The sequence below is a fragment of the Alosa pseudoharengus genome, unplaced genomic scaffold (genome assembly GCF_046254945.1).
Source record: "Alosa pseudoharengus isolate Yale_2024_CS ecotype anadromous, Long Island Sound unplaced genomic scaffold, YU_APseudo_1.1 YU_APseudo_1.1_scf_13, whole genome shotgun sequence".
Lineage (NCBI taxonomy): Eukaryota > Metazoa > Chordata > Actinopteri > Clupeiformes > Clupeidae > Alosa > Alosa pseudoharengus.
The window spans coordinates 32,843,281-32,869,088 of record NW_027468598.1 but is presented as its reverse complement, the minus strand read 5'-3'; the positions used below and the strand labels follow the sequence as shown (position 1 = coordinate 32,869,088).

The following is a 25,808-nucleotide window of genomic DNA, read 5'->3' as shown; positions in this document are numbered from 1 at the left end:
TCGATTCTACAAAGGCAAAGTAAGTAAACTCCAAACTGTAGACTTTTGAGCGCAGGGCAGACCTAAATCATAGCGATAACTCCAAGAATCAAAGGAAGTGTTCACCTACAGTCTGCCTCTCCTAACGCCGAAACGAAGCGCAATCGCGCCATTACGTTAAGACAAAAATATTAATATTTGGCTGTAATCCAATGACACGAAAAAGAGTAATCCACAGCGATCAGTATAGGCCTAGATGCACAAAAAGGGTCATGGTGTATCTAGCCAGGCCTACGCACGTCTCATTCACCAGCCAGTTCCAACGAGGCTTCGCCACTTTGCTGTTTAAACAAAGTGGAATAAAAATTCCAAATCTACACACAACGCAAAATCAATTAGTAAGCTGACAGGACATTTATATACATGGCATTTAGGCAACCTTTATTTCAACGTTGGCACGGCAAGATGTCTATACTAGTGCAACAATAATTTTCGATTTTTGCGTCCCGCATGCCTCATCAGGTTGGCCGTAATGTCACTTTCGATGTAAAGGATCGCAAGAGAAGAAAACCTGGCTGCTCCCATCATCAACCGCAGCCAGTTCCTTATATTGTTGTTTGGTGTTATTTAAATTATTTTAAAAATATCTGGTCATGCCAGACGTATTTCACTAATGTATGAAACAATTACCCGTTTCCACCAGCCCCCCCCCCCCCCCCCCCCACAAACTCCGCGTATGTGTTAATGTGCAAATATCTGTCAAATTAACCTTAACCCTTAAAGGTGTAGGTTTTTGAACGTTCTAAGTTCCGCAACAATTGAAGGTTCTAAAATTCTATGTTGAATTCAATGAACCCAGATATTCTTTAGAACGTTCATTTCTCAACATTCCCGTCACACTGGTGTGACGGTACTCCTTTAAGGGTTAAATGAATAAACAGAGTGTGTGTGTGTGTGTGTGTGTGTGTGCGTGCACTCATCGTGGAACTAGCGTTCATGGGCATCGGAAAAACCTTTTTCCCAGTAAAAACGTCAACATTCCGCATCAAGGGCGTAGGTTTGGTCTCAGCTTTGGTGGGGACACATCCCCAACTCCTGTTGTCACGATACCAACATTATTGTTTCAATAGGCTACCAATAGTAAGTGAAGCATCTCAATTTCGATACTTTTGGGATTTTTTAACATTTGATTTGGTTTGTGTGATTTGTGAGATGATTCACATCAGTGGCAATCATAGAATGTCCTTGGTTAAGGATTCCCTTGGTTGATTGGGTCTTGTCGCAATTCCCAAATTTCTCTCTAAGGGGCCGTTTATATGAGAACGATTGCGAAGGAAGACGACAAAATACTTTATCATAAGTGCCTTTCGTTTACACAGCGACCCCGCCAAAAGTCTGAAGACTCCTTCCAGAATGTAGAGTTTTGAAGACGACCCAGGTTGCGTCTCCATCTAAACGGCTAAACCAAAGATCCTTGATTACCTCTCTGGCTAAACTGTCAAATTAGAATGTCTGCGTGTGACGTACCGGGGTTCTATCACACCACCACCCAGCGGTCTGGAATGCATATCCAATCGAATATCACATACTCTTGCGTCTTCATATAAACAAAGATTTCCCCCCGAGAATGCTCGTCTAAACGCGAATAAAAAAATGAAGACTTTTTCTCTTTTCTCTTTTCATCGTCACCGTATAAACGCTGTTGCCTGTCTCAATTTGAAAAATCATGCATAGAAAATAGTAGCCTAGATGAACCTAGACAGACCTGTTCACAAATTCAAATTGGGTAACAGTTTTGTCACAGTTCAGCTAAACTGCTATTCATTTTAGAACTGTGTTCTAGTCAGGGTACATCTTGCACCACTCTTTGAGCCCTGTTGTCAAATGTCTGTCACGGTTCCAAGGGGAGAGCTTGACCCAAATGCAGGGCAAAGTACGGCAAGGCAAGGTAATCTTAGAATTGCAAGAATCTTTATTCCAAACTCAACAAACCATGTAACACAACCCACATTGACTAATAACTGACAAAGACAGAGGAGACAGAGGGTTTACATACACAGGGGTAACAGGGCACAGGTGGACAATGATCAAGGTAAAACAAAAGACAGGTGGAAACCATAATTAAACTAACAGACTAATTAACAGAAAGACAGAGGACTGGACGAGACCAACAAGACAATAACGGGGAACAGGTGGAAACAAAAACGGAGGGAAAACTAACAAGACAGGAAGCACAGACCAAATAAGGAGATGGGGCGGAGACAAAGACAGGTGACAGGCAGGTAAACACAAAGCACATGGGGAACAGGCAAAACTAAACACATAGCAAAACAAACAAAGGATCACATGGCACAGGACACAGGAAGTAAGCAAACCGGAAGACACAAGAGGAAGAAAGCAAACCGGAAGACACAAGGGGGGTGTACTACGAATCTCGATTAGTGGGTTAGCGAGGTATGTTGCGCTCAAAGCCAGGCTATGCTGTGACACGAAAGTGGATCTGTTTTAGTGTCGCTATATCACCATGGTATCTTATGCTGTCAACCAAACCTGGTCGGGAGGAGGTTATCATCTACTGCACACTGACCAATCAATTGTCTTAAAAACAAAGTTCTCACGTGTAGGATTCTGTCATATATCTTACAGGTGGAGCTCCGCCTCTACTAACATTTTGGATCTCGAATGCGCTTTAATAGTGCTGTGTGTGCAAATATCCCACTATGGATGTGCATACCATACAACAACTGATGACAATTGATTTATTTGATGTTATAGGTTAGACACAAAAAATGACCGCAGTGTAGATTAAGCTATCGCTCATGAATGCGGAAGTAATTGTTTTTAAATAGAGGCGGTCTTGTGCGTCTCCACGCTACACGATTGGCCAAAGTCATCCCAACACCGAGAACGCGCACAGATCTGAGCTGAAAGCCTAGTTTGACAAATATATTACATAACTGCTATCGTAGTATCACTTAACGTATACCCCTGAGTCAAGGCTTTGTCAAGCCTCGATATGTCTACATAGCCTAGATATGTCTAACGTGCTTCGTAGTATACCCCAAAGAGGAGCAGACATGAAGGAAAACACTAAACAGGGAAAACACAACACGACAGGACCCTTACAGTCTTTCAAGGTACAATCCATACAATTATAGTAGAATCTGCATGGACCCCAATATTTTAGTATTTGTTATTGTTCATATCTTATTTAACACAAAAGCAATATTGTTCACCAATACAAACAATTTTCAATGATCCGATGAAGATAATACAAATCTAAGGGGAAAAAAACAAGCATTTACTGACATACAAAGTCAGTACATTTCTACATTGAAAGGCACTTTTTTATCTTATCTCTCATGACTATATAGTAATTTGACACTGAAAGTACTAAGCAGAACAGTATTATCACAAATGCATGTCTGCATGAGTAAGGAAATTGCCATTTTTAAGGTGCATAAACAACTGCTAGGTTAGTGGGCAATGAAATGGCACACAATATTTGCCTCATCTCCAGGTGAGCTCTGGCAAGAATTCAGCTGTACTGAAAACACAATTAGTTGCCAGCACATCAACAATTCTGTGTGTCCACTTATTTTATTTTTGTACTTGGGGTGTATTTAATGGGAACTGTAATTTCTACATTTTCGTTCTACCAGTATGTATTATGGGACGCCAGTGCGGTATGAAAGCATTACAACTCAGGTCACTGGGACACCCAATGAAATGCTTGATATTGAGCGTTTAATGTACGTAGAATAATCATATTTGGCTCGGTAGTTGGCCGTGGTCCAGGAATGGCAATAGCTAATATTGCATGTGAGCAATGCATTGCAACCCCCTATAGATAAGGAGCAATGCATTGCAAGCCCCTATAGATAGGGAGCAATGCATTGCAACCCCCTATCATTGCAAGCCCCTATAGATAAGGAGCAATGCATTGCAAGCCCCTATAGATAAGGAGCAATGCATTGCAAGCCCCTATAGATAAGGAGCAATGCATTGCAAGCCCCTATAGATAAGGAGCAATGTGGGTTATTTTAGCACTCTTCTCATTCATGCTTCAAAGAAAATGTAACTTGTGACATTGTATACTCCAATATGTATAATTCTTTGATATTCTCACACTGTTTTGAAACAGCCTAAACATGACCTGCAGTCTAGCTGTTTTCACAGTGCAGGGCATTTCTCATCTACACCCGGAGTTTGGTGTAGCAGTCGTAGACGCGAGGCAGCCGGCCAAAGCTACAGCACCTGGGGGTGGTGTCGATTTCCTCTGGGGGCTTGGTGCCCACGAAGGTGAAGCGCTGGAGAAGAGAGGATGTGAAGAGGAAGAGCTCCATCTGCGCCAGACCCTCTCCCAGGCAGTTACGCTTCCCTGACAGGCAAGACACAGACACAGGGATCAATGGGTTTACTGGAATATCTGGCTATGGTCATGTTTTTATGAATTAGACAGTTAAACCTCTACCTTACCTCATTTTATTCATTTTAGGGTCATTTCTTGTATCTGTTTTTAATATTCAATGTATCTATTGACATGCAGTAGGCCTACCTAATCCAAAAGCCAAGAAGGCATCATTCTTCTTAAATCGCCCCTCCTCATCCAGGAAGTTTTCGGGGTCAAAGTGTCCTGGGTTCTTCCACAGTTTGGGGTCAGAGAGAACCGAGGAAAGCAGAGGGAGAACCATAGTATCCTGCAGGAGGAGAACAAAGGGAGAACATGTATTTTTCCCTCATACAACATTATTTTGAATCTGCAGCATGCACTGCACACAGCGAGAACAGGCAGTTATACCAATACTGGCTCATCTACTGGTTGGACTGTAGAGGAATTCATGTTCATCTGCATCTGTGCGCTGGCCCAGTCATGTTTGTGTGTGTTGTGTGGTATAAATTAGCAAAATTATTTTGCTCAGTAATTAAATTAGCATTAGTTTGTGAGATAGTGTCAGGATCTGGCCTGGACTAAATGTGTTTGTGCCACCCTAGTGGCCATTCTCTGTATTAGTTTGTGTTTGTGTCCGTGAAAAGGAGGTTTGAGAGGGAGGTGTAGGTGGCTGGCTTGATACCAGTGGAGGTGTCGGTGAGAACAGTTCAGTCCAGTCACTTGTAATTCCACAATCCTTTTTATTGATGCTACATCCAGTATGGTTATGGTTGTGTGTGTATGACTGTCTGGATAGGAGCAGGTATGTGTGTGTGTGTGTGTGTGGTCTCTAAGAGGGAAAGGGACATGGGATACAATTAGCTCCATAATGCCACAATACAAGGCCACAATTCAATTAAACAACAAACATTTACACTAGAACATAGAATGCAGTAAATAATCAAATGAATTAAATTAACAACATTCATTGAAGAAAAACATGACTTACATAGTTCAAAAAACGCACACAAGGCAGGACACGACATTCGCAGCAGCAACGAACAAGGATTCCTCCATGTGGGCACAGGTGTTGCCTAATAAAGTCTGTGGCTGATTGGGCTAATTGGTTGGAGCTGCAGTGGACTGAATGGGGAAATGAGTGTCAAAGGAGAAGAGGGCGTGGCAATAGCTCTGCAAATGCAGCACAGACCTGAAACTTCCAAACAGCCGCCCCCAAATTTGGATTGCAAATTTGCTAGTACAGTAGGTCATGGGGGTTCAGGTAGGGCAGGGAGAGGGATGAGGCGGGCAACGGGTCTTGTGTACTGTTTGTCCCCCACCTGGACATCTGCAACCCTACAACGGCCGTCCTTGCCGGGATGGAGGGAAGTCACTCTACCTACTGGCCAAAGGGATCGGGGGAGCTGAGGGTCAAGAATGAGAACAACAGTGTTAGGTTGAAGGTCAGGATTATCAGTGCGCCACTTCTGTCTAGACTGGAGAGAAGGAAGATCATTTTTAACGAAGTGGGCCCAAAAATGATCTGAGAGGATTTGACTATGACGCCATTGGCGACGGCTGCGCAGCTCAGAGTCAGGATACGTTACCAAGGGGAGGGAGGAGTCATGCCGCCCCATAAGCAATAGATTAGGAGTCACCGGATCAGGATCAGCAACATCAAAGGAGACATAACCTAGGGGCTTTGAATTGAGGATACCTTCAATTTCAATCATGACGGTGCATAGCACCTCTTCCGCGACAGCTTGGGCCCCTAGGGTGGTCTGCAGGGCAATCTTGATTGAGCGTATTTCACGCTCCCACGTCCCGCCAAAGTGGGGCGCGTGTGGGGGGTTGAACTTGAAGGAGATCTTCTGCTTGGCCAGGATTGCCTGGAGGTCAGGGGTCAGGGATTGGTAGGCCTCCTGTAGCTCTCTGGTGCCACCGATGAAGTTGGTACCTCTATCTGAAAGCAACTCAAAAAGGTTTGCCCCTGCGAGCTATAAAGCGCCTCAGTGCCATCAAAAAGGAATCTGTATTCATGTGACTGAGTAAATCTAGATGTACACACCTAGTGGTTAAGCATTTGAAAATAATTCCCCACCTTTTCTCTACTCGTCTGCCAATCTTTACAGTGTAGGGCCCGAAACAATCTGTACCGGTGGAATAGAAGGGAGGTTCACAGAGGCGTAGGCGAGCAAGGGGGAGATCAGCCATTTGGGGAATAAGGGGTTTGGCACGGGACTGCTGGCACTTAGCACACCTGTGCTGATGTTTCTTGACAGCCTCACGACCCCTCAGGATCCAGAACCGTCTCCTTAGCTCAGCAAAAAGTCTCTCCGGACCAGGATGGTGTAAATGGTCATCACAATCTTTAATTATAAGCTTTGTGATTGGATGGGCAGGGTCCAGCACAACTGGATGCATGGCATCAGGAGGCAGGTCATTGCTTTGCCGTAACCTTCCACCTACTCGGATGAGACCTGATACTGGATCTAGTTCAGGAGCAAGGGAGAGAAGACGGCTGGAATTTGAAAGGGGTTTGTGGGTCTGAAGGCATGCCAGATCATTCCCAAAGGAATCCAACTGGGCCTGTCTTAGGATGGAGATCTCTGCATCGAGGAAGGTTTCTGCTGATGGTGTTGCAGGAGTCTCTGCCGCCCCATGACAGGAGGCAGCGGTAGAGTCAAGGAGATCCTGAAAGGTAGTGAACTGGGTAGGATCTGGAATGGAGTGGTTTGGGCCAAGAAATACAGCACCACAGAAACTGGGCTTACGTAGCTCTGATGGATCTTCGGACTGATCGATGATGGGACTAATTGGCCACAGGTCAGGGGGTTGCAGGAGGAAGGCAGGTCCTTGGTTCCACCTGCAGGGCTTAGCTAAATCAGACAGCTGCTTCCCTCTAGTTAGATCGTCTGCTGAGTTGTTCTGGGAATCCACATAGCGCCATTCCTGGCCTTTGGCGAGCTCCTGGATTTCAGCCACCCTGGTTCCAACAAAGACCTTATAGCGGCATGATTCTGAGAGAAGCCAATAGAGGACGGTGGTAGAGTCACTCCATAAAGTAACCTGTCTGATGTTGAGGGTGAGCTCTGTTTGGAGGAGGTTGAGTAGCTGAGCTCCAATGAGGGCTGCACACAATTCAAGTCGAGGAATGGATAGCTGGTTTTTGGGTGCAACGCGGGACCTCGCCATTAGGAAGGACACATTCACCTGTGGACTATCTTCTGTGCGCATGTAGGCGACTGCACCATAAGACTGCTCTGATGCATCACAGAAAATGTGCAGGTCTTGAGTGGCTGAGGAGGGCTCTACTGTCTGAGGGGTGAGACAACGGGGCAGTACTATGGTGGAAAGATTAGAGAGTTCTCCTTCCCAGAAAAGCCAGGCTTCTAGGATGTTGTGGGGAAGGTTGGGGTCATCCCATTCTCTTGCCTTTGCCCACAGGTGCTGTACAATGATCTTGGCTCTTGTTGTATAGGGGAGGATATAGCCAAGGGGATCGTACTGGCTCGCAAGAACTCTGTAGACGTGACGCATGGTTGGGGTAGTAGCTTCAATGGCTCTATGTCTATATTTCAGGGTGTCTGTATGGCAATTCCAGTGAAGGCCTAGAGTAGACTCCATGGGATCAAGGGAAGGATGGTGTGACAGCCAGAGCTCTGCCTGGTCTGACCTGGCATCTGGAGGGAGGTCACAGATGACCTTGGGGTCATTACTGGCCCATTGCCTAATCTCAAAGCCACCAGAGGAGAGGGTTGTGCGCAGGCTGTGAAGGAGGTCCTTAGCTTCCTCTGGTGTGGGAAGACTTTGAAGGCAGTTATCCACATAGAAACATTGGTGTATGGAATGGGTAATGTGCTCATCTGCCTGTGCATCCTTGGCGATCCTCTGGAGGGTGTAAATGGCACAGCATGGACTGGAGGTTGTGCCAAATGGGATGACTTGCCATTCATGCACAGTTGGAGGGGATCTACTGTCCAGGTCACGCCAGAGGAAGCGAAGGAGGGGTTTATCTCTGGACAGCAGGCGCACCTGGTGGAACATGGACTTAACGTCTCCGCTGATGGCAATCTTGTGCTGCCTGAAACGGAGGAGAACACCAAGGAGGGAAGGCCTAAGGGTTGGACCAGGGAGCAGCTGTGAATTCAGGCATTGATTCTGATAGGAGAAGGAACAGTCAAATACAATGCGGTCTTTTCCATTATGATGCACAATATGGTGAGGTATGTACCAAGACTCGGGAGCATCAGCTACTTCAGATGAGGATAACTTCTTGACATACCCAGCATCAACTAACTTCTGGATCTCTCTGGTATAGGTCTCCGCCTGTGGGGGGTTCTGGAGGAGTCGTCTCTCACAGCTGCGAAGACGGGACATAACAGCTTCCTTGGGGGCTTTCAGAGAGGGCCAGGGATCTGCTCGTAGGAGAGGTGTGGCATACCTAAGGACGCCATCGACCTGAATTCGGATGGTTTGAGCCTCCAGCAGTTGAATTGCCTCTTGGTCCTGTTTAGAGCGGACAACCATTTTCGTGTTCCTCAGAGGTAATGTGTCCAGCTGCCACAGTTTTTGCACATTGTGGAGGATGTCATCAGGTGGGCATTTAAAAGAGGTATAATGACACTTGGTGGAGGGAGAGCTAACAATATCTCTAGCAGGACCCTGGAGCGTCCAGCCGAGACGGGTTTTGATTGCTGCAGGGGCTCCAGGAGGGCCTAACCTTACAGGCTGGGTTGGAGTGATGAGGTGAGTATGATCAGCTCCTATGAGTAGCAGAGGGCTTACATTATCATGTTGTTTCAGGGGAATCTGCCGGAGATGAGCATAGCGCCGCTGGAGGGATTTCACAGGGTGAGAATGTTCGGACAAGGAAAGCTGGTCAGCAGTGAATGCATGCCTGATGGCATAGGATTTCTCTGGATGGGCCTTTGGAATGAGGGTGAAGGACACGTCGGCACCGTTAAGAGTCTGGATATCCTGTCTCACAGTCCTCAGCGTCAGGCTCTCAGGCTCTCCTTCCAACTGAAGTTTCTGGGCAGCAGGATACAGCAGGATCGTACGTTCGGACCCATCATCCAATATGGCATACGTGTCTAAGGACTTGTTTCCATTGCGCAGGGTCACATCAACCACCTTCAGCAGCACTTTATTGCAATCGCTAGGATGGTCTAGGTAGAAATTCTGCACTTGCCTCTGGTTGATGTTGCATAGGACCTGCAGATGTTTCCCATTGCACTGGTTGCAGCGTCCCTTCAGATCACACTGGGTTGCAAAGTGGTCTCGTGCACATCGCCAGCAGCGTTTCTGCTCTTTGATCCAGCTAGTTCTCTGATCTTTTGTGAGGTGGAGGAAGTCCTCACATTTACTGACATGATGTTCAGGGGAATTACAGTAAGCACACACTCGACAGCGTTCGGATGAGGCGTTGGGGGGGAAGCGGACTGGCTTTAGTAGGAGCAATCTGGACTTTAGGGGAGTTCACTTGAGAGGAAGTCTTACTACCATGGAGTATGGCTGTAGCTCTGAAGGGGTGAGAGGGTGGTTGCTTTGGCCGGACAGGCTGAAGGGTTCTCTCCCTTCTGGGCTGGCAGCGGGCTTCATGTCGCAGCCAGGAGGAGAAATCTAGGAGGTTATAGGAAAGGGGACCTGGTCTGCTCAAACTCATGCTTCTCTTAAACTGGCAGAATTGCTCACTAGGTAGTTTCTCTAATAGCCTCTCAACATGTGAGCCACAAGTAAGCTCCGAGAGGCCTTCATGGCCCATGGACTGGAGGAGACCCACTAAGGCCTGTACTCTAAGGGAAAACTGATCTAGACCTCTACCATCACCTATCCGGATAGCAGGCATCTCCATTATAGCCCGGAGCTCTCTCAGAGCAAGCTGTCTGGGTTGACCATAACGCTCATCTAGGGCCCGAATAGCTTGAGTGTAGGGATCTTGGGCATGGACATAAGCTAATGCAAGTCGCCTCGCCTGATCTACCTTTAAGTGATCCAGTAAGATGTGGTATTTATACTGCTCAGACTCTCCTGGGTCTAACAGGTTAGATAGGGCCATCTTTAACATCATATACTGGCTTTCATCCTCACTAGTAAGATAAGGAAATGAGGGACCTTCTACCTTTCTATATGACTGCAATCGGCCTGAAGGAGGAGCTAAATGGCCTGGAGGGGCCACAGAAGTAAGGTGGTGAGGCTGCACATCGCGGGACTGGTACACTGACTGAGCAGAGCGGGCCATTGCTGCAGGGACAGTTTGAGGTGGCAACGTGTAGGCTGGGAGCAAGGGGTTACGTGAGACTGAGACTTGAGAGGTGGCAGGAAACTGACTATGGTCAAGAGGATTCGTAGGCTGCCAGGACTGAGCTAGGGGCTGAATGGAAGAGGCACGGCTTACAGGAGGGGGAAAAGAAAGCTGCTGCTGAGGTGGGGGAGGAAAGGGCCTATGGTCACTTGTGGTAGCCTGAGGTGGCATTGCAGCAGGCTGGGCTGGTGATGCTACTAACTGAGGGCCAAGGTTATCAGGGCAAGGGAATGGCAGTGAACGAGATCGTGAGGACTGGCCACTAAGCATACAGTGCTGGATTAGTCTACCTTGATTTCTTACTTCTACGAGTAACTGCTGTAAGAGCTCAGTTTGAGGGTCAGGAATCAAGGCTGAGGCTCTTCCAGAAGAGACAGATGAGGGAGGGTTTGGAGAGTCTGCCTGAGTCCCTCTCTCTGTCGCTGGCTCCGGCTCTTGCGGTGGTTCCAGCTCTTCCTCTTCATCATACTCGTTGGGTAGTTGAGGTGGCTCTTCCTCCTCCTCATGCTGTGGTTGATACTGAGGTCCAACACCAAAGATGTCTGCGGAGTAAAGAGGTTGTGGCTCTGGTGCTTCAGCAGGATGTTGTGGTCGCTGACTATATTGCAGGATAAAGTCATCGTACCGGGCAGGAAGCTGGGCTTGGCGGCGTGGACGATCAGGCTGAAGTAGCGAGGGCAAGGAGTGACTGGACATCTCCACTGGTCATCAGTAGGCTCCGGGCTCGAAGGACCATGAAAAGGAGGTTTGAGAGGGAGGTGTAGGTGGCTGGCTTGATACCAGTGGAGGTGTCGGTGAGAACAGTTCAGTCCAGTCACTTGTAATTCCACAATCCTTTTTATTGATGCTACATCCAGTATGGTTATGGTTGTGTGTGTATGACTGTCTGGATAGGAGCAGGTATGTGTGTGTGTGTGTGTGTGGTCTCTAAGAGGGAAAGGGATATGGGATACAATTAGCTCCATAATGCCACAATACAAGGCCACAATTCAATTAAACAACAAACATTTACACTAGAACATAGAATGCAGTAAATAATCAAATGAATTAAATTAACAACATTCATTGAAGAAAAACATGACTTACATAGTTCAAAAAACGCACACAAGGCAGGACACGACATTCGCAGCAGCAACGAACAAGGATTCCTCCATGTGGCTTGAACAAAGGAAGGGCTGTGGGCACAGGTGTTGCCTAATAAAGTCTGTGGCTGATTGGGCTAATTGGTTGGAGCTGCAGTGGACTGAATGGGGAAATGAGTGTCAAAGGAGAAGAGGGCGTGGCAATAGCTCTGCAAATGCAGCACAGAGCTGAAACTTCCAAACAGTCCGGGTTTCCTTGTTCCCCATGTGCTTTGTGTTTATCTTTCTGTCACCTGTCTTTGTCTGTACTTTGGTCTGTACTTCCTGTCCTGTTAGTTTTCCCTCCATTTTCTGCTCCCACCTGTTCTCCATTATTGTCTTGTTGGTTTTCGTCCAGTCCTCTGTCTTTCTGTTAATTAGTCAGTGTATTTCTACCCCCCTGTTCCTCTGTCATTCGTTGGTTCGTCTCTCTGTTCATCTTGTCTGTTAGTAAGTTTGTAAATTTGTAAAGTTTGTAGTTTCTTAATAAAGCATGTCTGTTGGAACTTCTGTGTGACGGAGTCTTGCGAATTGCAAATTCCTGCTGGTAGCCTACGTTATTAACACATGGCAAATTTTGTGTCAAACTAATTAGAGCCCTTTACATTATACTACATTACACAATTTATTTCACAGTAAGACACAACACATGGCTGTCTCTGTAGTTTGGGGTCCTGTATACGAAGGCGACCTTTTCTCAGCCTGAACTCTCTGAGGATGCAGTAGTTCATGAACTCTCACCTTGAGGATGCAGTAGTTCATGAACTCTCACCTTGAGGATGCAGTAGTTAATGAACTCTCACCTTGGGGATGTGGTAGTTCATGAACTCTCACATTGGGGATGTGGTAGTTCATGAACTCTCACCTTGGGGATGTGGTAGTTCTTGAACTCTCACCTTGAGGATGCAGTAGTTAATGAACTCTCACCTTGAGGATGTGGTAGTTCATGAACTCTCACCTTGGGGATGTGGTAGTTCATGAACTCTCACCTTGGGGATGTGGTAGTTCTTGAACTCTCACCTTGGGGATGTGGTACTTCATAAACTCTCATCTTGGGGATGTGGTAGTTCTTGAACTCTCACCTTGGGGATGTGGTAGTTCATGAACTCTTACCTTGGGGATGTGGTAGTTCTTGAACTCGGTGTCGACAGTGACCTTGTGAGGCACAGAGGTCGGGGCCAGGTCCATGTAGCGCTGGACCTCATGAATAACGGCGTCCGTGTACGGCATCTTAGACCGGTCGTCCATGGATGGACTTCTGTCCTGTCCAACCACCTCATCGACCTCTTTTTGGACACGTGCTAAGAAAATGACAAACATGTTAATATTTATTAAACCTAAGGAATGCCCTCAGTGGCGTAACTATAGTAGGTGCAGCAAGTGCAGTCGCACCAGGGCCCGTGACCTCCCGGGGCCCGTCGCTACCCCCGCCCTGCCTCCTTTTTTTTTTTTTTTAGAACTTTAGAATGTTAGAGCACGGAGAGTGAAGCGTCACTTTGACGATCTATCGGAAGATGAGCGCTTAACCGATGCAGAGAGATACTTCAAAGTGCAGGTATTTAATAAACTCTGGACATCATAATCAGTCAGCTCTCCCAAAGATTTGCAAGTATGCGAGAAACTTGTCATGTGTTTGAGTCTTTACGTCCTATGACCCTTCAACTCGCAGGTGATGATGAACTGCTTGAAAAGGCAAGACGTTTGTCAGACCATTATAGCAGGAACATTGCACCGACATTCCCAACACAACTCCTCTCATTCAGGTCTTGCTTTAAAGCAGAGATTTCACAGAAGTCATCTATTTTTCAACTTGCCAAAATGCTGGTGGTAGATTATGACAGTGACAAGTTCTGAGTGTGCCACGACACTTATTCTAAAGATTAAGACAGTGTAACATCCACATTCGGGGAAGTGTGTACTCATGTTGTTTCTGAAAATACTGATGTGACTGCGCAACAGCTAAGCGATCTTTTTCCAAACTCAAACTTTTTAAGACCTATACCTAAGGAGCAGCATGGGGCAGGAGAGGCTCCGTGGGTTAGCTATCCTGTCCATTGAAAATACGAGAGCCAGAGCATTAAATATTGAGAACATCGTTGACGATTTTGCACACCGAAAGGCTCGTAAGATGGCCTTCTTCTAATGGCCTAATTCACGCATATTGGGGATTGTATGCATATGAATGATTTTATTTGGTTTCTGGACGGTTAAATAAGTTAGGCTACATTAAGTTTTGTTTCTGCGCAGTGCGAGTTTATAAGCAAGCAATCTACGCTTACGGTTTCCGCAGAGGGTTGAAGAGGCGCATTGAGTGTTCCCATAATTCCATGCGAGTTGATGTTAATGCAGTAATATTAGATTACCTTGGCCTGCAGGCTGTTAATAAAATTATTTTTTAATGTTTTCACATGTAATGGATATATAGTCGTGTGTTTTTTTTTATTTGAAATTGTAATCTGTAACTACTAAACTACTTCGGTGCCTCAGGCCCTTTGCATAAACAATTGAAGTCACCCTTAATGTGTATTGCATGTATCAGAGCTAATTCATCCTGGGCTAAAGGTCGTCGGTATGGGGCCCGCGTAGCGCTCTCGCACCTGGGCCCACCATTGGCTTGTTACGCCACTGAATGCCCTGCCAGCTACTCCTCATCAATTTCTTTTTGGCCTGTGTGGTGTGCTGGAATAACCATTGGAAAACAAGCTATTAGTTTAAATGATTACTTTAGCAATGTAATAATAATAATATTACATACACAGCGCCTTTCAAGTCACCCAAGGACACTGTACAATTAAACGGTTAATGATATAGTGTACCGTATTTTCCGGACTATAAGTCGCACCAGAGTATAAGTCGCACCAGTCAAAAAATGAATATATATATGTTGCACCTGAGTCGCAGGACCAGCCAAACTATGAAAAAAAGTGCGACTTATAGTCCGGAAAATACGGTAATATAGTGTAAAGCACACTTATTAACAATTATGTATGAAAATTGTGCTATATACATGTAAATAAATTTGACTCTGACTTTGACTGTATAGGTCAGTAGCTAACACATTTGACTATAACCTAAAGAATTTCATGCTTATTTCTACAGCTATATTACATGAGCCCATGAACAGAATTTATACAGTGCACAATTTAGGCAGAAATAACAGATCAATGACATGGTGTAAATCAGAATCAGGATTAACATTGAGTACCCTGCATCTCTCACATTTCAGAAATATGAAACACAATATGAATATAAAACACAATATGAATGTATGAATATGAAACACTATATTAATATAAAACACAATATGAATGTGTGTAATTGAAACACAGCTTTGTGTGTTTTCATTTTTTTGTTCAGACCTTGAATGTGTGGGTGCTTGATCATCATCAGTATCATTTGTCTCAGGGTGGAGGAGGTCGTCTCAGTTCCAGCTGAAAACAGGTTCCACACACTGCCCAGCAGGTTGTCATAATGGAACTCACTATTTGGGACGTCCTTCTCCTGAAATAGACATAGAAACTCACATCAACAGTGGAGTCAACAGTAATGACCATTTCAACAATGAGGCTTAAAATAATCATATGATCCCCAACCACCAAGTGCTTTAAATTATATAAAATACATTTATCATAATCATCCTATATACAGAGTTTTAAATGCCTTAGGCTAAACAAATATTAGTGTAATACATCTTCCTTACAGCACATAATCCAAGTCTCACTGTCTAGTCATCCATCTAAAATGTTTAAACATAGGCAAATGTGGCCCTCTTGTGGGGATGTCCTCTAATTGCGGCTTTATAAGCAGCTGAGGAGTAGGCCTGTATTGTCAAAAATCAACACAGATTGTCTTGGCCTCACTAAGAGTTAGCTATCCAATCAGCTAAACAAGGATTCAGAAACTCCACAGAAGCAGATTCTTTCTTGTGATTTTTACTGAATCGTATTGTGAAAAGACGTTGCTTGAACAAACATGGAAACAAACTGTAGCAAATGAGGAGTGGAAGACAAGGCAGCTGTCTCCACTGCAGGCAAGGTCAAACTAACTTCTGTAACTAGGCTCTCGACAACTTCCCATTCAAATGAATTGTCAAAATAAAAGTCTCTCAAAATCATTTTTATATTAAGAGTCATAATAACAAAGAAGGTACATTAGTCTTACCACAAATGTAACCCAATGAGAATTGCATGAAAGGAAAATATTAAAATGCAAAACATGACACTCCCCGCCTGGGGTCTGTAAGAACCCACATTTAACCATCTACATTGCTGGGGTGTTCTTCGGACAGAAGCAGGACTACTTCTGTGATGGGACGATAGAAAGTCTTTTTGTTTCCATCCCTTGCAGTAGTCACCTCGACCTTCCGGACTATTCCATCTTGCCCTGGGAAAATCTTGGTGATGACAGCGATGGGCCACTCGTTTCTCTTTGATTGAGAATCTTTGAGTAGAACTACGTCTCCGCATTTCAAGCTGGGCTTCTTGTCCTGCCACTTTTCCCTGAGCTGCAACGTGTGAAGGTACTCGCGCCTCCACTTGCCCCAGAAGATGTCAGCCATTCTTCTTTGTACCTGGCCCCACCCTCAAAGTTGCCGGGGGGAGGAGGTGTGGACCCTGTCTTCAAGGTCAGGAGCATGGATGGAGTGAGGATCAAAGTTGACTCTGGGTCTGACGTTACTGGGATGAGTGGTCGAGCATTCATCACTGCAGCTACCTCGGCCATAAGTGTAGACAAGACCTCATGTGTCAACTGGGCTCTTTGCTCTTGTAGCATACAGTTGAGGATGCGCCTGGCGATCCCGATCATCCGCTCCCAGGCTCCACCCATATGGGATGAATGGGGCGGATTGAACACCCAGGTACAGATCTGGTCGCTGAGGTATCTCTCTACGCTCTCTGAGGATGAATCAGTGTTGGACATTTGCAATTCCCGTGAGGCACCTACAAAGTTCGTCCCACAGTCGGAACGGATCTGCCGTGCAGGACCTCGGATGGCGAAGAGACGTCTCAAAGCGTTGATGAAACTACTGGCAGTCATCGTCTTGATCAACTCAATGTGCACTGCTCGCGTACACATGCATGAAAACATCACTGCCCATCTCTTGGAATTGGTGTGTGTCCTCCTCTAGTACAGCGTGAAGTAACCTCCCATGGCCCGAATACATCAACACCGACATATGTGAAGGGTGGCGCTACCTGTAGCCGCTCAGCTGGTAAGTCTCCTATTTGTTGGTGTTCTGTTTTTCCCCGCAGCTTCTTACATGTCACGCACTTGAACAGAAGACTGGCAATGCTTCGTTTTGCACCAACTACCCAGAAGCCTGCTGACCTGATGGCACCTTCTGTAAAATGCCTGCCCTGGTGTTTCACAGCTTCATGGTAGTGGCGTATGAGAAGCACTGACAGGTGATGACGGTCGGGGACAATGATGGGTTTGATGTCATTCAACTCTAGGCCTGAGTGCTTTATGCGGCCTCCAACTCTCAACAGTCCATCTGAGTCAAGAATCAGTTTGCATAGGCTGCTTGATGAAGAAATGTTCAAGCCTTCTTGTATGCACTTGATCTCTTCTTGATAGCACTCTCTCTGAACGCTCTTCAGTATGCACACTTTGGCTTGTTCCATCTCCTCCACCGAGGGCTGGCAGATGTGCCAACCTCTGCAGCTGCTGGTGGGACTGGAGTGAGAAAAGGTGCGAGCAATGTGGATCAAGTGCGCTATTGCTCTGATCAGAGTGCTTAACTTGGAGAAGCGCTCAAAGCGCTCGGGCTGCACAGTATCTTCAGGGATGTGCACAATTTTTGCCATCACCTGGGGACATATCTTAGAGTCTGCCGCAGGATCGACAAGGTCATAGGCGCTGGACTCTGTTGTGCACGTAGACGTAGAACCTCCGTGTTTGGTTGTGTATGTATCCTAACACTACCTTGCTGTCAGTGTAGTGTACTATGTTGTCGAACGTCACATCCATCTCTATAGTTATCATCTATGCCATCTCTATGGCGAGCACTGCCGCGCAGAATTCCAGCCTCGGAATCGTCAAATCAGGTTGAGGCGCCAACTTCGCTTTCCCATACACAAAGCCAGTCTCTACATGCCCCTCTTGAGATGAGACTCTGATGTATGCCACTGCAGCCACAGCTTTCACTGATGCATCAGCAAACATGCAAAACTCCTTTCGCTGGGCCCCAGATGTAGAAATGGGTGTGTAGACACGTGGGATTTGAAGTTCCTCTAGGTCTTGCAATGAGTCTCTCCATTTCATCCACTCTGCTTCCATGTGGTGTGGGAGAGGTGAGTCCCAGTCGCATGCTAGGCTGGTGAGCTCTCTCAAGAGCAGTCTGCCCTGAATGGTGACTGGGGCAAGGAACCCTAGCGGATCGTAGACACTGTTCAGAGTCGACAGCACCCCCCTTCGTGTAAAGGGTTTCTGCTCACGGGTGATTCGGAAAGTGAACGTGTCCATTGAGATGTTCCAGGACAATCCCAGACTTCCAGGACTGCAGGCCGATTGGAAGTGAGCTTGTGTAACCTGATGTTCGAGGCTGCAAGCATTTGTTGAGTTTGCTTTACGACACTGATTGCTTCTTCTTCAGTGCTGAATGATTTCAGCCCATCATCCACGTAAAACTCGCGTTCAACAAATCTTCGTGCTGCAGGACCAAACTCTGCTTCCCCTTCTTCAGCAGCCCTTCGTAAGCCGTATATGGCGACGGCGGGTGAGGGACTGTTTCCGAAGGTGTGGACTCTCATCCGATATTCAGTGACTTCACGTGCCATGTCATTGTTCTGGTACCACAGAAAGCGAAGGAAGTCTCTGTGGTCCTCCTTCACCACGAAACGATGAAACATGTGTTCGATGTCAGCTGTGACAGCCACCGCTTCTTTCCTGAACCTCATGAGGAAGCCCACTAGGCTGTTGTTGAGGTTGGGGCCTGTAATGAGGACGTCGTTGAGTGACACTCCGTCATAGGCTGCACTGGAATCGAAGACGATACGGATCTTGTTCTGCTTTTTCGGATGGTAGACTCCGAACAGAGGTAGGTACCAGCATTCTTTGTTCCCTTGGAGTGGCGGTGCGATCTCTGCGTGTTGTCGCTTGAGCATGTTCTCCATGAAGTCCAAGAAGTGCGCCTTCATGGCAGGTTTTTTGTCCAATGACCTTCGTAGAGACATGAGCCGGTCATAGGCGAGCTCTCTGTTGTTAGGTAGCCGTCATCTTGGCGACTGGAAAGGTAGGGGACCAACCCAGTTGTTGGGGTCATCTTGATGGAACTCCTCATCCATGATTCGCAGGAACTCCATGTCCTTAACTGAAGGTCCGAGTTTGTGATCGTCTGAGGTGCGATCGAAGATACCTTGTCCTAGGCTCTCACTATTGAGAGGTGTCATCAAGCTGCATGCTCGGGTAAGCGCGGGCTGATGACGACTGTAGGGCTTTGCTGCGTAGGTTTCTTTCACCTTGATTTGACCACTGCACGGCTGAAAATAGCTTGTGCGACCATTTTTCAACACCATGGTCTTGAAGCTATTCACCTCGAGAGGTCTGTGTGTGGATCCAAGACAAACGTTTCCGACAATTACCCACCCCAAATCCAGTTTCTGTGCAAATGGGGAGTTGCCCACACCATTGATCTGATCTCTGACTTTGTGCACCCTTAAGATGTCCCGGCCTAACAAGAGGAGGATGTTGGCGTCGGGATCCAAAGGTGGGATTTCATCCGCAATACACCTCAGGTGAATGTGGGGGCGGGCAGCTTCTGGCGTAGGTATTTCGGAGCGGTTCAGCAGTACAATCTTTAGCCAGGTGTTGAGTAGAGGAGCAACAACGGAAACAGATGGAGTACTTCTTAAGCAGCTGCTTACGCTCATCCATTGTCTTGAGTCTGAACCCGCGACACTTCTTGAGCGGATGAGGCTTTTGGTGGATCGGACACTGTTTACCTGGGTTCACTGCACTGTTCTCATTCTCACTGGGTGACTCTCCAGCAGAAGAGACTTGTGTCTTGTGGACCGCCACAGGTGTTTTAGCTGACCGGTCTGAATAGCCCTTTTTCACATTTGCAGGTGTAGACGAAGAAGCGAAGAGATTAAAACTGGGGTCTGTGCGTGTTTTAGCCTCTGTGAGAACAAACTTCACAAACACAGAGAATGGTGGAAAGCTGACAAGATGGGTGCGTTTGTATTTTGAGCCATACGATATCCACTTCTCTTGTATGTTGTGAGGCAATTTTTTCACTATGGGGTGTATGCCTCTGGCAGTGTCTAAGTATGACAGGCCTGGTAGACTGCCATCTAGCTTTGCATACTCCAGCTCTGACAGTAGATCTGCTAGGTCACGCAGCTTCCGTGGGTCTGTGGATGAAACCTTGGGAAACTTTTCCACCTTGGTGAAAAGTGCGTGCTCTATAGCCTCAGGTGAGCCGTAGGTCTCGTCGAGCCGTTCCCAGGCTAATGACAATCCAGCTGGCGGGTGTCGGATGTTAACAGCTTTAATTCGTTTGATTTGCTCAGCTGAGTCCCTGCCTAGGTACTTCACAAGAAGATCCAGCTCTTCTGCTGCAGACAGATCTAAGCCAGCTATTGCACTCCTGAATGATGCCTTCCATGCCCAGTAGTTTATGGGCTGGTCATCAAAGGAAGTGAGCCCTGACGTTACCATGCGGCTGCGAGCTAAGAATTTAGAAAGATCACTGGTGAGATTGAAAGACTGGTAATCTGTATGGTCAGGCACTCTGGGGCTAGAACGCCGCGGAGCAGGTACAGGTGGAGGACCATTGCTTGAGCGAGGTAGTGGACTGTTATCTCGCTGGGCTCTTAGAAGAGGAGGCGGGCCATAATCAGCAGCTGTGTGATTCATTGGCGCTTGTAGATCTGTAGCAGCGTGGGGATTTGGTGTGCTAACATCTGCATTCCTCGTCTGATATGGTGTGGCGCCTGTATTAACACTCCTTTGTTCCAGTACATATTTGGTAACAAGTTACCTTTTAGATTCTTCTAGATCTGAACTAGAGGCATGACTCCTTATCTCATAGCCCATTTCCATTAATCCAGCTTCTAATGTCTGCATTTCGGCTCTTGCTGCTTCTAGCTCTTCATCTGCTCTGAGCGAATCCAGTGCAGCTTGCAGACGTGCTTGCTCCAGTTTAATTTCTGCCTCCATTTTCATGAATGTTGCTCTAGTTTGATCTGCTTCAGCTTTTGCCTTAGCTTGCAAAAACACTATGCTAGATCTGGAGCTAACTGAAGCTTGGGCACCATGAGATGCAAATGATTGTGTCTCAAATCTCGCTGATGGTCTGCACTCCATCATTTAAATGGTGCTTGAAAGACAGTTCAGTAAATGTAAGCCAGTTGTGAGTTTGTTTGCCACTTAGCTTTGAAACAGCGCTGCTCCATGCTTGCTGTGATGCCGTCTTTTCACTGTCTTCGCCTCACTAAGAGTTAGCTATCCAAGCAGCTAAACAAGGATTCAGAAACTCCACAGAAGCAGATTCTTTCTTGTGATTTTTACTGAATCGTATTGTGAAAAGACATTGCTTGAACAAACATGGAAACAAACTGTAGCAAGTGGAGTGAGTAGTGTGACATGGAGAAATGGAAGACAAGGCAGCTGTCTCCACTGCAGGCAAGGTCAAACTAACTTCTGTAACTAGGCTCTTGACAACTTCCTATTCAAATGAATTGTCAAAATAAAAGTATCTCAAAATCGTTTTTATATTAAGAGTCATAATAACAAAGAAGGTACATTAGTCTTACCACAAATGTAACCCAATGAGAATTGCATTCGGAAAATATTAAAATGCAAAACATGGCACAGATAATAAGCAGCATCCAAAAAGATATTTCTGTGTTGTCTATTAGGAATAGTGTCATCAGCAGTAGCATTTATTCATTATCTTTACCCCCAAAGCACTTACCTGGATCATTTTAATCATGAAGGCCTCAATATAGTCCTGTGGGGTGGAGTTGACATCCAGATGCTTAATTCGGGTGTCTGCCTCCCTCTTCACATAAGCTTGAGCGTCCTGCAGCAACGCAAACATGTCTCTGTGCTTTCCAGGAAGACGGTCAAGAATTCCAGGAAACAAGTTGTAGAGCTGGAAGAGATCAACAACCCTCAGATCGTTATCAAACTCAAGCAGATCAAAAATGTGTGTGGTGTTCAATCATACAGAAAATGTGACGCTGTGATGTTATTCGTAATCACTTACAGACTTCCCACAAGTATTTACACTCATTTGACAACACAGTTATGAAGAAGAATGTTTCTGGACCTTTTGCGCATCTTAATTCTGTGATTATTATTTAATGAATGTAAATAAATACATCAAAATGGCTGTAACAAATACACCAAATAGGTGATGAGTAGAGAAATTAATGTTTACAGAACAGAGGAAATAGGCCAATAAGAAAACTGAAAACATCTACTGTAGGAGGTATTACCTGGCCAATGGGACTGTTGAGGACGATGAAGACATCAGTGACTGCATTATAGAGCAGCAAGAAATCTGGATCTTTATATTCAAAGCGCTGCCCAAACACTATGGAGCAGATTACATTGGCCACCGCATTACACAGCAGCTCTCTGGGATTGAAGAGTCCACCTGTTCAAGAGGATTTATTTTATGACCACATCATTATTTGTTGTATTGTTACAAATAAAACAGATATGATTAGCATTAGGCCTTCACCAGACTCCTCACCTTCATACTCATCAAAGGCCTTCACCAGACTCCTCACCTTCATCATACTCATCAAAGGCCTTCACCACACTCCTCACCTTCATCATACTCATCAAAGGCCTTCACCAGACTCCTCACCTTCATCATACTCATCAAAGGCCTTCACCAGACTCCTCACCTTCATACTCATCAAAGGCCTTCACCAGACTCCTCACCTTCATCATACTCATCAAAGGCCTTCACCAGACTCCTCACCTTCATCATACTCATCAAAGGCCTTCACCAGACTCCTCACCTTCATACTCATCAAAGGCCTTCACCAGACTCCTCACCTTCATACTCATCAAAGGCCTTCACCAGACTCCTCACCTTCATACTCATCAAAGGCCTTCACCAGACTCCTGGCCTCCTCCTGCACCCTCTCCTCTACGCTCCTCCGCCCCATCCCAAAGTTCTTCAGCGTCATGATGGAGAACCGACGGAGCTCTCGCCAGCGATGACCACTGCTCACCATCACACCTGTGGAGAACAAGAACCAACAAGAACCAGAACTTTTTCAGAGAATCTCTGCCTATAGCTTTTACAAATAGACCGGATTGTTATGTATGCCATCAGTGTATACAATAATAACATCAATTAATATCATCATTTAACTTAAACTATGACAATGTGAGATTACATCATTGTGATTCATTTTGACCAGTGCATATAAATAATTACAACACACCATATCCATTGGTTGCCTTCACTAGGAAAGGGTATTGAGCTCTCCCATTGAACTCCTCTCCCTGGAGGACGAGGGCATCTTTGATGGTCTGATAACCTGACAAGATCACCACTGGTTTGTTGGCCAGCCAGATAGTACACACAGGCCCATACTTCTTACAAAGCTGCAAGGAGAAGGTTTCACTCATGAAAGGTTGATTTATTGTGTCAACTCAGTGGTTCTCAAAGTGTGGGGCGGGGCCCACTGGGGAATAGAAATGACAGGTGGGGCGCGATGAACAGGAGGATTTTTTTTTTGTTGTGCCTATCTTTAAATTAATAATTCCTTTCTTTTTCTAAGGAAGATCATAGATTCAAAACCAAATAGCCACACACAAACATAGGAGTAATAAACAGACCGACATATGAATTAAAGGGGTGGTTCAGGATTTTGGACTTAAGACCTCATTTCCAAGTAAGCAAGTGTGATATTTATCAGTGGAGACCGTTTTCAACACGTTTCATCCAGTCCTTCTAATTGCAGAGTTCGCAGGTGCTAGGCTAGCGCAAGTCAACGGTATGTGCTAGCCTGCCACTAAAGACAGTCTTACCCACTCCAAAGTACACCCGAGGCAAATTCCAGACAATCGATGTAAATGTCTGTGTTGATAGAATAGTGTGAGAAATACAACTACCCTCGCATCGCGTTGCAATAGTTATACTTTGGTCCCTGAAGTTGGTAGTAGTCATTTTGCATCTCAGCGGCGGACTGATATTACCAAGGCTACTACTAGGTATCCCCATTGGAGTGCGCTTTACTGTTTACTTTTCGGCGCAGTACTACTAACCAGAGCAAGTATAATTCCGCCGCTGCTAAGAAACTAGTCCCTCAAAATGTAATGCGATCGTTGAAATGCAAGGATAGAATAACGTTAGAAATAACACTATCAAAACAGACATTTACATCGATAGTCTGGCGTTATAATTTATTTGCCTCGGGTGTACTTTGGAGTGGGTAAGACTGTTTTTAGTGGCAGGCTAGCACATACCGTTGACTTGCGCTAGCCTAGCACCTGCGAACTCTGCAATTAGAAGGACTGGATGAAACGTGTTGAAAACAGTCTCCACTGATAAATATCACACTTGCTTACTTGGAAATGAGGTCCTATGTCCAAAATCCTGAACCACCCCTTTAAAACATCATCAGATCCAGCGGACCGAGACGGGAAATGTAACATGGAACCAAAATGTGCAAATAATATTTTAACATTACCATTTTGCCGGGGTGATGGGAGTCAGGTGAGTTTGTGGCGTTGGAGTTTGAACTTTACACTTGAAGAGTATGGACAGCCTATCTCTGAATCAACAACAAATTATCTGTAAATAATTTAATTGACTGGAAATGGTGTAAATATATCCTTGCAGCCATCAGGTTTATTTGAATGTTCTAGTTGTAGAGGTGTCTGGTTGTTTTCCGCTATACTCATCAAAATAAATCCCTGGAGAATACCATGATGTTGATTTGTGGCACTCTTCACATTGACCCATACTTCTCACATAGATGCTGAATAAATACACGATTAGTATGGTGGAAGACACTCCAGACGTTGGACAATGACTAGCACAAAGATTAAGTTTTTATTTTGGTGGAGAAATATCTATTGGCGGAAGAACAGTTAGAGCTGATGTGTTGAAATGACCAAGTAAGACCTTAAACACCTTCATACAACTGACCTTTTAACATTGGCCCATGGACAAGATGCAAAATAACCATTTTGGATAATTCTGGCATTAATCTGGCATATTAATTGAACTATGAAAATGTGACATTTTATGTTAATGTGCAAATATCTGTCAAATTAACCTTAAATGAATAACCAGATAAGAGTGTGTGTGTGTGTGTGCACTCATCAAAGAAAGGAAACTTGGAAATGTACACATTATATGAATGAAAGGAAATTAAATGAAAAAACGTAGAACAAACACATTAGATAGCCTCTGCATGTATGTAATGTGAACATACCTCCTGATAAGACTTGTATGGCTCCTTCAGGTCTATTTGCAGTAGGTTTCCTATAAGTGGTACCGGACGAGGCCCCGGGGGTAATCTTCCAAAGCTCCTTTGCTTCCCTCTGTTCATCCATACCAATATACACACCACTATGCCCAAAACTATACAGATAATGTTTGCCTGGAGAAAGGCTAGTATTTCCATCTTGACGTCTGTATGGGTCAAAGCTGGGAGTAAAAACAAATAAGCTACTTTCTGATGTTTTCCCCTTATACCAGGACAGGTGAGTGAATGCTGATTTATTAGGTAATGGTTAACATAGTTAGGCTGCGATATTCATTGGTCCATGACTGGGGTAAAGTTAAGTATTCAAAATGAATGACATTCAAAGTGATGGTAATTTTCCTACTACGACAGATATCTGGAGACACAGTCAGGATGATGGCACTCAAGAAACAGGCTTTATTCTTTCAATGATCATCAAGGGAAAGAGACAGGCTTCACCATAAGGATTCCCCCGTATCTCTGACTAATCAGAGAAACAACCTTGAGTTGCTTGAGCTTGAGTATGTCACAAACAAAGCGGTGTGTGACCTCTACGTAGTTCCAACCCTGATTGAATAGATGTG

General features: G+C 45.5%; 1 protein-coding gene across 1 annotated transcript; it reads right to left on the bottom strand.

Moving 5' to 3' along the window:
* Positions 1–4,175: 4,175 nt before the first annotated feature.
* Positions 4,176–25,383, bottom strand: LOC143121407 (cytochrome P450 2M1-like). The gene is made up of 9 exons (XM_076281768.1): positions 25,192–25,383; positions 23,191–23,353; positions 22,833–22,982; positions 22,225–22,385; positions 21,699–21,878; positions 15,139–15,280; positions 12,893–13,080; positions 4,538–4,679; positions 4,176–4,360 (listed from the first exon to the last, which is right to left on the bottom strand). The coding sequence occupies exons 1-9, from the start codon at positions 25,381–25,383 to the stop codon at positions 4,176–4,178; spliced, it is 1,503 nt and encodes a 500-aa protein (XP_076137883.1).
* Between the last annotated feature and the right edge of the window lie 425 nt (positions 25,384–25,808).